General features: G+C 36.3%; 1 protein-coding gene across 1 annotated transcript in view; it reads right to left on the bottom strand.

Moving 5' to 3' along the window:
- Nucleotides 1–3,781: 3,781 nt before the first annotated feature.
- LRIG3 (leucine rich repeats and immunoglobulin like domains 3) overlaps nucleotides 3,782–16,273 on the bottom strand; it is a 62,158-nt gene continuing 49,666 nt past the window's right edge. The window contains exons 12-19 of the mRNA XM_044677749.1: nucleotides 16,014–16,177; nucleotides 12,123–12,443; nucleotides 10,985–11,266; nucleotides 8,809–9,261; nucleotides 7,914–8,069; nucleotides 6,047–6,190; nucleotides 5,650–5,925; nucleotides 3,782–4,194 (exon numbers count right to left, since the gene is read on the bottom strand). Coding sequence (XP_044533684.1) covers nucleotides 3,965–4,194; nucleotides 5,650–5,925; nucleotides 6,047–6,190; nucleotides 7,914–8,069; nucleotides 8,809–9,261; nucleotides 10,985–11,266; nucleotides 12,123–12,443; nucleotides 16,014–16,177 — 2,026 coding nt within the window. The 3' untranslated portion in view covers nucleotides 3,782–3,964. The remainder of the gene's footprint in view (nucleotides 4,195–5,649; nucleotides 5,926–6,046; nucleotides 6,191–7,913; nucleotides 8,070–8,808; nucleotides 9,262–10,984; nucleotides 11,267–12,122; nucleotides 12,444–16,013; nucleotides 16,178–16,273) is intronic.

Genomic DNA, 16,273 nt, shown 5'->3' with positions numbered 1-16,273 from the left:
TGAATCAAGACTAGCATGGCTATTCAGATGTCAAAACTGATATAGAACTCTTAAGTAGTAGAGAAAATTGCTATTGGGACAATTTAATAAAATATGGATAAACTTATTATACTCTAGGGGAAAAATCTGAATACTGAGTTATTCAGGTACCATTAAAGACCACAGTATATAATTTTGAGAAGTTAGAAAACCTGGTAAAAACAAGACTGAGAGGCGGCGGATGAAAATGGATCATCCGAAAGAACCTGGTTCAAATCCTTTCTGAAACATAGTATTGCTATATTACTTTATCCTCTTGGTGCCCCCATATACTAAGACTATCAGTTACACGAAAATCCTGAATCTGTAGAGGTTTAGAGGGAGTCTCTTCGTTGCAAATTTCTTATTACCATGAAAAAAAATCACTCCATTGATCTTAAAAACAACCAACCAATCAAAAAAGCCAACCCATAACCCATGAGCAAAACCTATGCATGTATATGGTCATACATAAATATACTAAACTAAAAACCTCATTCACATTCTGCTTCAGGCATGCTCTTCAGGCTATTTGGTTTTCTGAGGGGTAAATATTGGTGGAGGGATATTTTAAAAGAATATCACAATCATTTAATGAATTAAAGAACTGTACACCCCTTTGTAGGCTGTAATTTTTTATTTATTTTTCCTTTTTTTTGGCAGAACACCATGTAGCTCAATGTGTTAACAGAATGTTGCCCAAGATGATTTTTAAAGGTCTCTAAATGATCCCATTATAGGATTTCACACATTGCTCCTCCTAGGAATGTGGACTGAGAAAACAAAGAATTTACATCTGCATTAAGACTCATAGATTGTTAAGGTGGGAAGGGATCCTATGGAACATCATTTTGAATATGCTCCTTCAAATCCTAGAGCTGGGATGTGACTTGCCCAAGGTCATAGAACTGTTAGAGAGGTATCCATGAGGTGCCACAACCACTAAATCAGCAGAAAATTATTTCATATAGCACCATATTATTATTATAAGGACTATACTCCTCAGGGCTATGAGAATGAAACAGCCATCTTTCCTTTTTTGCTTTGACCTTGAAAAAAGTGGCATAAACTATCACACTCTGAAATCTGGAAATTGCTATAGATATTTGCTTTTTTTTTTTTTTATCAAAGAACATTAGAATTAAACACTTGCTTTCCTCCAATGTATTAGAAAACTACTTTGATTTATCACTTATAGAATTAGTACTTTGTGATGCTTTCCTGTATGGTACAAAGGATACCTTGGACAGTAAACCATATAGAGGTAATAAAGAAACTAAGCAGGAAAATGGCTTTATTACTGCCTTTGGGAACAGGAAAAGTTCTTTTAACGATCTCAAAATTCTTCCTGAGTTAAAGACCCATGTTTTCAAAAACCAATATCCTTCTGGTTTTACCTTAAATGTAATTCATATAACTTATGTCTCCAAATAGGTTTCTCTCTGGTCTCCAAATAATTTAAATTGAGAAACACTCAAAGGACAACAGAGAGGCTCAAAGTGCTACATGCAACATATTACAAATGAGGAATTAAGTCTGAGAAATGGTACAAAGGATTTCATCAAAGAAATGCACAGAAAAGATGGGAGAGTCATGTGGTGAGAGCAAGTGATAACAGAAGGTGAATTGTCTACTGGCATTTTTTTTAATGTCATGAGAAAACAAGGAAGACCCCAGCATGTTAGATGAATTCCCTGTGAACTCATAAGAAGATAGGAAGGGCAGCCATGAAAGGAAGGTAGAGCATGAATCAAGGGATCAGAAAAATTTGCCTATATTAATAAGGACATCAATTTGATTTTTAAAAATATTTTTCCATGTTTCCATATTTCATTTTCTTTCCCCCTCCTCTTCCCTCCCCCCTCCTGGATCCAATAAACACTTCCACTGGGTTATACAAATGTTATCACTTATACCTAGCATCAATCAATTTGAGCATAGGATTGGCACCTAATATAGAGAAATTTCCCAATCTATGTGACCTCTGACATCAGAAAGAACAAGGTAAAGAATGTGTAAACATCTATCAAAATGTCTGAATTGGTCTTTTGCCAAAAGAATAACAAATTTTTGTTCTTAATGAGAATCCTAAAATTAGTCCTCTCAATAAGGTTCAGATTGACTTGGTATATCTGTGTAATTAAATAAAACCTATGGCATTTTAGGAGATTACTTTCAGTGACGGACCATATGACAAATTCTAATGAATAATTCCATTTGAATTCCTAAAATTAGAGTTCTTTTGTAAATAGGAAAGAAAATTCTATTTTCCTCATGTTATTCTAGATAATTGGTGTTGTCATTCAATCAAAAGTTTTAAAATGTGTAAGCAAGGAGGCAGAATTGTATTAATTTAGAGGAGGAATAATTTTAAAATTTCACGCATTATGGAATTAAACTTTTGTTTGAGTCTGGGAACAATCCTTCACAATGAAATTCATAATCATGGAATAATACCCCTATCAATATCTGTCACCACATCTGGCAATAATGAAGACAAATTAATGGTATCATTTAGAAAATCTCGAAATATGATAAGTAGAGGCATGTAAAATCCATTCTCTGCACTTAGTCTCTGGTGGTTTAAAAAAGGATCAACTTCCCATCTTAGTATACTACCATCTAAGTAAAAGGGGGAAGGTTATACAGCAATCTGGGTGCCAGGTTTCTGGCTTATAAATAACAACATTCTAAAACTCCGCTCCATTAAGCAGGGAAACCTTTTCCTTCCAATGTATCCTCTAAAAGGAATTCGTATGCTATGCACTAGCCCAACAGCTGCTTTCCATTTGGTTTCAAAAATGAGCCTGACAAATACGTAAATATGCACTTTCAAAGTTCTGAGGTTCAACAAGGTGCATGTGCTATAGGCACACCTTTTTGGGGTATCAGGATTAATAGATCTTTGGCAAGAGACTTTATTTTTCCACTTTAAAAAACCACCAAGGATTTACCAAACAAAAACAAAAATCATGGTTTTGGGAATTATCATATTTAATGAATTGCTTCCTTTAACCACTTCCACCTATTGAAAAACTTCCTTGGTAAAACACAGGATTACATTCATTTTTCACATGTCACTTCCCTTTCCCGTTTCCATACCCAAATACTGCTAGAAACCAAATATTTTAATAGAGCATTTTCCTTGATTTGTTGACTGAATCTTCTGATAGTTTTAAATTCTAGAATTGGTATTTAGTATTCAGAAACAAGATACCATTAGTAACAATTTCTCTACAGAATTCTAGAAAACCCTGAAGAACCATTTCGTGGATGTGAAAGTGTAGAAACATCTAGATAAGCTATCTCATTCAAGTGATTCATTTAGTAGGTGGCACAGTGTACACTTTGAGACCCATTAATATAGCAAACAGAACATTCATTTGCGAAGTGGAAAATATTTGGAATAAGAATGGGTAGAAATGGATTCCAAAGATGTTAAAAACAAATTTGATGTAGCAATTCCACCTATTTCTCTTTATCTGCATGCACTTTGGGACCACAAGGCACCACATTTTATTATATGTCCTGTGTGAAAGAAAGACTGAGCCACCTCCATTCCAAGAAGGGATAAGACTGTGCTATTTTTTTTAAAAAGGGCTTTTTTTAGTACTCATTTTCAATAAAAAAGAAATCTGGCATTATAAAAATACATAAAATAGTCATGATATTTATACCATTAATTTACAAAAGATACAATTTTGCATAAAACAAAGCTATAAAATAGTTTTAAATGATATTCTTATATGAAAGTTATTCCCTGTATAAAATTTTATAGCATTTTTGGCAGTTTAAAAAATTTGTATAAATAGGCATTTTGGGGTATCCTTTAAAAATTCAGTTTCCTTTAAAGTCATACGATTCTCTTTCTTTTAAATAAAAGTCTGTTTGAGGTAGTATGTTAGAAGATTTCTTTGGTTCCATTCAATAGTTAGTACCAGTGCAGCTATGTGTCCAGGTCATAAGACTGTAAAGTAGGAGTCCTATAGCCTTCCAAGACCTGTTTATAGGTATGTGTGTGATTTTCTCCTGAAAAAACTGTCCTCTCTCTCCCATCTTCTTCTAATTCCGAGGAAAAGTCTTGGGAGTCGTGAGGATTCATGTGTAAAGGTTTTGGCTGCCCACAACTTGAAAAAGCATCCAGTTGAGGCTTCCCAAGGGGCTTTCCAAATGTTCCTGTAATGAAGAACACATATAAACAAAAATGATTACGATAAAATATTCTCTGACTGATGCAATATAGCTCTGGATCATGGAACTCCATGACCCTGAAAGAATCAAAATTGTGGGTGACCCAAAGGGAAATGAAAAGATGTGTGTGTTTATAACATATCGCTAATGTTGACATACATTCAAAAAGTGCTATAAAAGGCAATTTCAAGGAGGAGGTTAGATAAAAAAGGAGGTGGGATAGTTAGGTATCAAGAATGAGACCCAAACAATAGAAAGCCCAAGTGCTAAACTAGTGCCCGGAATATATGAAAAAGAGTCAGCAGAAAGCCTCTGGTATATTGGGAATGGGAAAAACAGGGTAAAGAAGTCTGGGAATGGCTGGAATCTGAACTGGTGGAAAGAGTACTCAAACAATACAATTTATCTAAATAGCCCTTTAAAGGTTTAGTCATACAAAGATCAGAATTTTTAAGTGTCCTATGCCTCTTAAGTATGAATTTTCAGTGACTATCTCTGGCATGATTATTCTCTAGTGTACAAAAAATGTAGGTAGGATACCTATCCCTATGCTGGAGTTTAGGAAATTAGGTGTATTTTCTTTTCATCCCTTTTTTCTTCCACCCATTTAGTAAATGAATTCATGTTTTCTCATCTTTTATTAATTTTTATCTATTTATGCTGTTAATTTTATCTATTTCTCTAATCTTCGATTAATATTTGACTGAACTAAAAACACCAAAACCTACATCTTATTGCCTCCTAGTTGCTGGCATTAAACTCTGATGGCTCCTTTTCTGCCCAGAAGGGACTCAAATTTATCTTGCTAGCAATTTTTGCTAGGTAGTCAGTCCCGTTGCTTTCCACCCTTCTTCTGTGGGTTCAGTTATTAGCTACTAGACATCCCAAACCACAGTCATGCTGTACACTCAACTCCACCCCAAAGCACTTTGTAGCCCAAAACCACTTTTTCCACATAGTTGAAGGGCTGCGCTCCTAAGCCACTCCCTGGACTCTCGTCTCTTTGGGATACCACACACATTGCTTCCCAGAAAGTTCTTAAAAGCAGTCTCTCAAATATAGATTAAATGTATAACAACATTAAATAATAAAAAAAAAAGAATTCCTCTCCTTTGAATATGCCTAAAAGACATTTACACTATCATCGATGAATTTATTTCTCCACAAGGAAAATCATGATGTAATAAAAGGCATGCTAGATTCATTCCTAGGACCTATTTCAAATCCTGGCTTTCCCTCATTCTACCTTCATAATCTTAGGCTGTTGGGATCTCAGTTCCCTTATTTATCAAATGAGCATTTTGGATATGATGACCTCTAAAGTACTTTCCAACTCTAAATTTATCAACCTTTGTCATAAGTCTGGCATTTAAAATTCCCACCGTATTCTGAGCACACATGCTAACTCCCTTGATGGTTTAATTCAACTGAGAAACTTACCCATAAAAGCATTAGTGGATGCAGTAGCTGTTGCTTCTTGGATTGCATTAAAATCAATAGCATTTTTGTCTTGAGGCAGGCTTTTGATCCCAGATCCTTCGTTTTGAATGTAGATAGAGTTGGTTAACTTTGTCATGGGAGATGCCATTCCAACACCACTCATATTTTGGTCCCAGGATTCCTCTGATGGATGAGAACATGGGTAGCATTCTTTTTTCTTTACATAAGCAGACTCATAATGATCCAAGCAAGGAGTTCTGGGGTCTGGGCTGCAACCTTAAAAAAAAAGAAAAGAAAAGACACAAGAAGAATTCAGGTTATGAGAGAATTAGCAGTGCTAGAATTTCACTGGGTGTTGTGACAAATTAATCTTGACCCAAGCCTTAAATCTACATACCTGGTCGGTAGGTATCAAAAGAATCGGAGCCATACACTGTGCCCTTCAGATACACCGTGCCCGTTGTTCCCAAGTAGTGACATAAAAATGGATCTGTGACACCGTCCAAGTCTGTTTCACTGCTATTATCCATATGACAAGTGCCTTGAAATCAGAAAGATATATATTATCATGATTAATTTTATATAGGAACTACTATGCACTAGGCATTGTGCTTTATAAACTACAAATATTATCTCATTTGATCTTCATAAATAGCCCTGTGAGATAGTAGTGCCTACTATTTATATAAAACATATAATAAAATATATAATATAATATGATGTAATATAATATGTAATAATAGTGCTTATTATTACCCCCATTTTATAAATGAGAAAACTGAGGCAAACAGAGGGGAAGTGACTTGCCCAAAGTCACACAACTAGTAAGTGCCTGAGGCCAGATTTGAACTCATAAGGCCTTCCTAACTCTAGGACTGGCACTCTATCTAGTGCACCACCTAAATCAATCCTACAAATAAATATTTTCCCATTTGGAAATATTCCTATTTTTTCCCCAGTAAGAAAAAAAAACCATTTTGATCAGGTCATCATAAATAACACTTCTGTTGTATCAATAAGGCAAATGGATGATCAGTTCTTGAAGTCAGAGAAGAATGATAGAATAAGGCTGTTAGGGAAGTTACAACTGATCCTGGATTTATAGATTTAGACACAAAACAGACCTAGGAAGTCATCTAGTACAATCACCAGCTAAGTGACTGGTCTGAGGTCACTGATGCTTCACTGGTGAGATTTGAACCCAAATCCCTTTACTCTAGGGCCAGTGCTCTTCCCACTATACCAATTTGTTTTATTGATGAAAGCCGAGTCAGAATTAGTTTCTTCTTACTAAAAGAATGATACTAATTCAGTGAGTTAGTAGGGAATTTGATACAATATCAGCACAAAAATATAAACTATTGGGTTTATTTAGGCTGGCCCTAGACTACCTATCCAGACCTATTATACATTACTTAACTTCACACATTCTGTGGTCTAGCCAAACCAAACCACTTGTCATCTCTGATGCACAATATTGCATCTCTGGCTAGATCCGGTCTAATCCCTTAAATTTCTTTCTTCTTTCTTAAATAAATACCCTCCATCTCAGAATCAATAATGTGTACTGGTTCCAAGATAGAAGAGCCATAAAGGCTAGGCAATGGGGGTCAAGTGACTTGCCCAGGATCATGCAGCTAGGAAGTATCTGCTGCCAGATTGAACCCAGGGATCTCTTGTCTCAAGGTCTGGTTCTCAATCCAGTGAGCCACCTCATCGCCACCTGTAAATTTCAAATCCATTGCATCTCATTTATCTTTTATCATCCCTGGTTTCTTTGAGGGTTCAGCTGAAGAGTAAACTCTGACCCGAGACCTTGTGCGATATCCGCAGCTGCTAATGCTTCCCCTTTTCTGAAATTAAGTTGCATTTGTGGGGTATATATTCTGTAGTGTATAGACTGTGTTCTTGCAAAGAAGATTAGCTCTGAGGGATGGGACTGCACCATTTTTTATTCCCAATGCCTACCACAGGACAGGCGCTTCATTCATGTTTAGTAACTGACACTCTCATTTAAACAGGCAATAGTATATGGTCGGAGCCTAAAAAAGATTTAAGATTTGTAAAAGTAAGGACTCTCAGTGTTGCATGAAGGGAATCAAGTTGGTGAAGATGGACACAATGAAAGATTTCCTAATAGAGGAAGGAGCAAGATTGTGTAACTCAGCTTTACGCCAATGACCTTGGGCTAGGTACTAAATTTCTGTGCTTTGGTGGTTGGGAAAGCACTTAATCCAACATCCATTTTTATTTCAAATACCTACCACTGCTGTCACGTTGTAAAAGATAGCCGCCCCCTGAAGAAGTGATAAATTGGTGATGGCTCCCATTTTCTGATGAGCCGTACCCATCCTGTCTTTCAGCTAATGTTCCCTGGGATGACAAATAACTTGGGATATCAGCTGGTAGATTTGTTTCATCTGTGATAAAAAACACAGCAGGGATCAAAAATATATGTAACATAATGTTATAAAAACTACATATTATAATAAATAACTTAATACAAAGTGCCCAATATCATTACAATGCCAATTATCTCCCTCTGAACAACAGTCAATATGATGATTCCTAAACTTTTAAATATAGGTTTAATGAAATCAAGACTAAGTTTTTTTCTGGCAAAACTCATTTGGATCAAGTAATTTTCTGTTGAGCAAGCTAAGGGGCTATGATTATTCAGAGAGTAGAATCTACCTTAAAAGTGAACCTAGGATTGTTTTACTTCTTCAAAAAGAAATATTAAATCAGATCAAGAATTTCCCCTCCACACAAAATAAACTAACATTATAGGACCTGAACGTACTATAAACCAGATTAAATCCCCCAAGCAAAGACCACATAGCAAGAATGTGATAAAATGCTTAAGTTCTTATAACATAGGTAAAGATCCTCCTATCTTCTGACATCAATGGTAAAGAGTTATGCTGAAAAGGAATGTGAAAATCAAACACAAATGCATTTTGTGCTCAGGGGAAGGGCAAAGAATAATGGTAGAGATGTTATTTTTCACTGGCCATACTTCTACAGTTTGGAACAAATGAGTCACCCTTCTGACTGAATGAGACCTAGAGATACACAAATACACTGAAGAAGAAAATTATTCCTAAACCACAAACACACATGACTACTACACCTGGTGCCAAGCTTCTATTTACGCACCTGTGTTGGTAATACTGCAATCTTCATTTCTCCTCCTTGTGTGGTAGATGATGACCACCCACACTAAGGAAGTGCCCACCACACAGCAAACCACGGCTATGATCACAACTCCCACGGTGGCCCATCCATCATTATCTAATGATGGGGCAGCATTCTGGGGAGAATCACAGGTGGGAGTGGGAATTACACTAAGACGAACATTGCCTCTTTCAGTTCCAAGCGTGTTCGACATTTCACAAGTGTACTTCCCAGCATCCTCAATATCTGTGTCCACAATGATTAGCAGCTGATTTCCCGCAGCAAAAAAATGCCGTTCTGTTACAATCAGAGGACTGTCATCTTTAGTCCAGTTCAACTTGGGTGGGGGACTCCCACCAGCAATGCACTGTAAGACAGCCGTCTCTCCTTTGGTCACGGTTCGATCCAATAATGGTCGCAAAAAGGATGGTGTTTCTGAAATGACAAGTTTTTTTTCAGTGACTCACATATATAAGTTTCCTACATCACTAGGTTCAGTAAGAGAATTTATTTCAAATGAAAACTTGAAATTGTGTCATTCAACAACTGGAGTATTTTCTTTTAAATGTTTATTTATGCCTGAAAGTAGCATTAGTTGTTATGTTACCCCTTCATTATTCACTTGTGTGTATTCTAACAAGGCTAATATACATCAAGATAGAACATTTATTATTTTTATCCCAGCCAACCTCCAGACTCTCATTTTTGTTATATTTTGTTTTGTTTTTACTCTAAGAGCAGTGATTCCCAAAGTGGGCGCCACTGCCCCCTGGTGGGTGTTGCAGTGATCCAGGAGGCGATGATGGCCGCAGGTGCATTTATCTTTCCTATTAATTGCTATTAAAATTAAAAAAAATTAATTTCCAGGGGGCTAAGTCATTTTTTTTATGGAAAGGGGGCGGTAGGCCAAAAAAGTTTGGGAACCACTGATCTAGAGCAAGGGAAATGGCCACGATGATGAGGCAAAATCTTCTTAGTATAGGAGTTAAAATATATGAAAAATAAGTTAATAATAGATATGCTTGCTGATGGAATCTAAGTGGTCAGTTTTTTAAAGGGAAACTTTCTGTTGTGTAGATTACAAGGGAAGACTGATAATCATGTTTTTTTAAGTTTGTTTTTTTCCCCTCGTGGTTACATGACTCTTGTTGTCTCCCTCCCCTCTTCCCTCCTCGAGTTGATAAGTAATTTCAATGGCTTATACATATATTAGACTGATAATCATTTTTAATGGTATTGATGATAAAGTCTTAAAACCAATTATCTTTCTAACTAGGGATTAGTTTAGTGACTTCTCCTGGAACTATACTTCACCTGGATGATCATCTTTCATTCATATTTTACTATTTCTCATGGCTAGTATGTATTGTAAGGTTTTCCTCATTCCTAGACCAACTCTCTAGTCTTACCATCTCACATAATCTAGAAAATAATATTATTAATAAATATAAATATTATTTTTATTTATATACATAAATACATTTATATTAATAAATGTAAAAATAAATAAAAGGAGCTATTTGTTTTATGTTTATAAAGCACTTTGGTTGTTAAAAATCATTTCATTCCATACCAATTTCCATAATGTATGTGGAGTCAGAGACAAGTAGCCAGAATTCTTAATAATTTGTATTTAGTTTTTTAGTTGTTTTAGTCAGCTATGACTCTTTGTGATCCCATTTTAGGGTTTTCTTGGCAAAGATACTGGAGCAGTTTGCCATTTCCTTTTCCAGCTCATTTGATAGATGAGGAAACGGAGGCAAACAGAATTTTTTTTACTTGCCCAGATCACATAGTTAGTGTCTGAGGCCAGATTGAAACTCATGATTACTTTTGACCAAGCCCTCTATCTGCAATGCCACTGACCCTGCTTTTCGTTTTTAGCTAAATATTTCCACTGGGGGTTAGCTTTTCATCATGCAAAGCCACATCTAACAGTGATGATGACTTTAAGCGACTATACATCACTCAGAACAAAACCCCAAAGGACGGTTACTCTTCCTGGACATGCTCCATTAACACAGGTAGCAGCAGCCTACCCTAAAATCTTTCCATCTGACTCATGCTCAAGGACTCTTTGAAAGGGCCAATTCCCTGTAGTTCTACACTTGTTCGATCCCACAGCTGCCTGGGTTCAGAATCTTACAGTTCAACTCACCCAAGACAGTCAGTGTGGCATTAGCTGAGATACTCCCAGCACTGTTTTGGGCAGTGCAGCTATAAACACCAACATCTTCTATTTTCACATCCACGATAAAGAACACATCATCTTCTGGCATAACGTGCATTCGTCTTTCCCGAGCTGCTGGAAAATCTGTGCCACCATCTTTCTGCCAGGCAATCTGTGGAGCTGGGTGGCCAACAGCAGCACATTCTAAACGGGCCATTGCTCCAGCCCGGACGGTAAGGTCCATGGGAATCTTTGTAAATGAAGGAAGCACTAAAACCAAAAATGCACATGTTAATACTGCGGCCATCCTCCTCCTCACTCTAGCTTCCATTCTGATTTTGTTAATTTAGTTACAAAACAGTTTTACATAGTGTATCTCCTTTGGTTCTCAAAATCACCCTGCAATAAAATAAGGGCAGAAAACAGTTTATTTCCATTTTATAGAACTCAGTGAGGCTAAGTGATTGCACCAGTCATAGGGCTAGTAAGAGCAAAAAAAGTAAATTCAGGTCTTCTGACTCCCCTGTCTAGGATTCTTCCATATATTTCTGTTGCATTTTAAGGGCAACTGGATTGTTTGGTAGGGCTGGAGGTTAGGTCTAGGAAAAAAGCTACAGGTGGAAGTTGTGAAGAGAAAACATTTAGGCTTAAAATAAGGAAACACTTCCTAACAATTAGAGCTACTAAAAAATGGAATGGAATGCTTTAAGATGTTTCCCATTACAAGAGATCTTCAGGGGGAGTTTAGATAAGCCCGTTGGGGATTGCTGGAGAAAGAGTTCTCAGTCAAGTACAAGTTAGATAAGATGAGTTCTGAAGCTCTTTCCAAATCCTTTATTCTGTCATCTGTCCCTTTCAGACATAAAATTTAATGATTACAAGCTAGATTTATCCTTCCTTCCTATACAGTTAGCTATAAAAATCTACATAACGATGCTAATATAAGTGGAAACACAATAATTTGTAAGAACGGGACACAGAAATGGTGACCTCAACCATACGAAATCACATCAAGGCATTCCAAGATGGGAGTTAAGAATTACAGGGGTTAGAAAAAGCGAAAGGCAGATTTTTCTAAAACAATTAAGTCTCTTTCAATGCAAAAGGAAGAAGAAAAATCACATACTATTTACAGTAAGCTTGGCTTTGACAGAGTATGACGAACCAAAGTGATTAGAAATGACACACTGGTATTTCCCTTCAGTGGTAAATTGGACGTTGCGCAGCCGAAGAATAGTGGTGTACTCCATCACTTCCCCTCCATGGGCTCGGAGGTGTGCATAATTTTCCATTTCAGCATCATGGAGTAGTTCATTATCTTTTTTCCAGGCAAATGTCATTGGGGAGTCACTGCTGCTTGCAGCAGAGCAGATAAAACTCAAGTTGGAGCCTTTTATTGCCGACTGGGTCTCTGGCTGGACTGTAATCTGGGGTTTAGGAAAATCATCTATCAAAATAAACAAAGAAGAAATAGAAAAATATTAAGAACTTAAGTGCCTAAAGACCAGAGATGGTTCCACTATGTACACCAATGGAATACTTATGGAATAGATTTGCAAGGGATTGGATTTTGCTTGTATGTCTTTAAATTCAATAATCAATTATTAAGCACCTACTATGTGCCAGGCCCTGGATTAAGTACCAGAGATACAAGAAGGCAAGAGACAGTCCCCTAGCCTCAAGCAGCTTACAGTGGAATGGAGGAGAGAACATGCAAACCAATATATATAAAGTAAGTTATATACAGGATAATTACAAAATAATTAACAGAACTGAAAAGCATTAGAATTAAGGAATTATATTGGGAAAGGCTACCTATATATGATGGGCCTGTAGTTGGGATTTAAAGGAAACCAAGGAAGTAAATGAGTGGAATTGAGGAAGGAGAGTGTTCTAGGCAATGGGAGCAGAGATTACTTAGCTAGGAACTGGCTGCTTTAGAAGCAGATGATGGACTACAATATTTGCTAACTAAGTCTATCTGGAAGCAGAAGAGATTAGGTCTTTTTTTTTAATCAACTGGTAATAATAATGTTTACAATTACGTTTACAAAATGCCTTAACACATATAATATCATTTGACCCTTGTGACAGCCTTAGACTATCAATCAATCAATCAGCAAACATTCAGAAGCACATCCTATGTGCCCTGCATGGTGCCACATAGTCGCACAGCCAATGTCTGAGGCAGGCTCCTATTTCCTAACTACTTCCAGCCTAAGACTCTGGGCCACTGAACTACGCTGATTCTCTTATGCCACATGGTAAGAGGATGCATCGTGATCAGAAAATATGCCATCAACTCCTCGATGCCAATGATGTAACTTTATGTAATTCTTAAAAAGAATCTACCTAAGAAACTACTAAAGTCATGGTCACCATTCCTAATGCCTCTAGAGCTTCCTAGAGCCATAATCACTGTCCAGATGTCCACCATAGCACTGAGCAATTAAAAACAGGTAATTTGTCAGATGATAGCAACTGGTTCCACATTTTACAGAAACACAGAACTGACACCAGATCCAGTCATTTAGGCATACCACCACTTAAAAAATAAGCCTATTACTGTGAAAAATAAACATCCTAACAATGATAAGATAACTCGCCTCAGCAGGGAGGCTTTAAAATCATGAATCAATCATACCATTCCATGGTACTGTAAGGCAAACACCATAATTGCAATTCACGCAGCTCTTCATTATAAGTAGCTATTTTCAGTTTTCTGAATTTCTCCCCCACCCCTTCCAATTAACTTTCTGAACTTAAGTTTCCCATGAATGTGTAAACCCCAAAGAGAATACTTTTGATTAATTCAAATCCCCATCCTATACTCTCAGAAGCATAACTAGTTTGGGGCTCTAATAATTCAGTTGCTTTTAAAGTCTCACAAATGGCTTGCTGTAATTGAGATTAATTTTTTCTGACATGTAGAGATTTGATCGCTCTTATTCATAGTTGAATCAATGTTAGAATATATAATGAGGAAATATCAAAAAGGCCCCTGGCAACTGTATGTTAATATAATGTTTATCTATGATTTTCACTTCAAATTGCTTCTTTTAAGTAGCTCAGGATTGAACTGTGTCCACTGTATGCCATATTTCTTTCTCATTATTATTCTTTCTTCTAGACTTTTCTAAATGATGCTCCTATTTCTGATGAACTGTTGGGCTAATATACAGAAAGCATCGCCTGAGGAATAATTCCCATATCAAAAATAAGTCATCATCTCTTGTGGTTGATGTAGAGGCATGATATACTTCTGTTTACTCTACAGTCTTTGGTTTGGGTTGCCTCATGGGAAATAAGGAACAGAAAGGACATTGACTCTGATTCTAATAAATTTTTAATCAAGTTTAACTTATGTAAATCAATCAGCAAGCATATCAATAAAGCATAGAGTGCCTTAGCAAATAAACATCTGACTTACATATCAAATGGAGATAAATGGCTGCCAGAGGCAATACTCAGAGCATTAACTGGTTTATAAAATCTTATGAAGAAAGATGATGGACCATCATAAGCAATATTATCTCATAGAAAAGAAACAGAGGAGGGTAAAACCAATTTAAAGAAATCTTGGCAAGAAATTCAAAAAAGCAAATCATTCCAAGGGAATTTAAAAACAGGAGAAATAGGTATTGTTAAGGTATGACAGGAAGAGAAGATGGGCTGTTTATGTGACAACAGTGAGGGGTGAGAGGTAGGTGGAGTAAAGCATCATTGGAACCAAAAGAAAGTAATGAAGGTTTACAGTATGGTGGGGGAAGTCTGGGACAGACATTGCAAGAAGTTTCCAGTTGAATATATCCCAAGTTGGATACTCAGTTTCATGCATTAAAATTTTTATTCAATTCCTATTCATATGCTTGACCATCTCATTAATCAGCAATAACAAAGTAGGAACAGCCTCAGACAATGACGCAATTGTAATTTCCGCCCTATGCATGCCTCATTTCTCTATCTGTAAAACAGATCCAATTCTTGCCAAACTTTCTCTCCCAGAGATGGTCTCTTAACAAGTACCTCTCACTTTGCCATATGCCTCATCACGCATAGTCAACAGGGTGACAATTAGGGTATATCAGATTGATCTTGCCAGCCTAACTCCGGGAATGACTACTAAACCATGGCAGGTGATATGACTTTATGTATTAAAGAATCACAGGGCAGCACACTGTTTTGTACACAGTAGGAATTGTATGATAAGAAAAGATGATGGTTTGGCCATGTGGCAAGAGTGAGGGGTGAAAGGGGGTACCCCTAACAAATACTAATGGAATTCAGTTTAGTTTTCTGACAAAAGTCAATTTCAGAATGGGGAGTTTTTCAGAAAGTCGGATTCAAGATGACAAAAATTCCTAAATTAAACAAAGCTACAGTTCCATGTCCACTCACTTCTTAGTAACCCAGACTGACTTTAAAAAATATATATATATGCATATATATATAATCTCATTGACTGAAATATTAAATTATCTATATATTTATAGGTATTCATGTGTACATTGCATATGTGTTTATTATTCATTGATAAAATGTCTAAATACTGATAAAATATGAGTATATATGATATGCATGTGTATTTAAGTATACATAAAAATACATACCTATGTGTACATTTAAGTATATAAAGGTACACATATAGGTACATATATTAAACTATATAAATGTATAAACATATTTATCTGTATATATAAATTTAATATTTCATGCACTTTTCTATCTTCTCACAGGTCTGTACAAGTTCTCTTTGGTTCTTTATGGTTCTGTATAAGCCATGAGCTAATAATCTTTATTACCCCATGTAAAGACAGAGTAAATGAAATTTAAAAAATTTAAAAACCTTCCTTCCCATCTGTAGAACAAATAAAATGAGAGGGTCTAGCAACCCATCTCAAAGTGGCAAAAGAAAAACAAGTGAGCTGATAAAAGGAAAAGAATCATTTTATGAACAACATATTTAGACTGGGCAAGTGGAGGGTGACTAGCATGGGGGGAGAAGAGTCATACTCACCACAAACAAAACCATCTGGACTCACAGCAAAAATACTTCTCCCTTTTAGCTGCTGAGGATGGGCACAACTGGCATTAACTGAGCTCTGAAAGTTATTTTCTGCCACCCACTGTGGGAGCCACTTGAGTTGGCAATCACACAGAAGACTTGATGTATTTAAATGCCTGAGGAGAGTAATTACATTTGTTTTTATCTCTATGAAATACATATCTTTCTGCAAGTCAACCAAAAGCAAGTAAATAATAATAAGCAGATGCATT

The sequence above is a fragment of the Gracilinanus agilis genome, chromosome 5 (genome assembly GCF_016433145.1).
Source record: "Gracilinanus agilis isolate LMUSP501 chromosome 5, AgileGrace, whole genome shotgun sequence".
In the NCBI taxonomy this organism is placed as follows: Eukaryota; Metazoa; Chordata; class Mammalia; order Didelphimorphia; family Didelphidae; genus Gracilinanus; species Gracilinanus agilis.
This window is presented reverse-complemented; position numbering and strand designations above follow the sequence as displayed.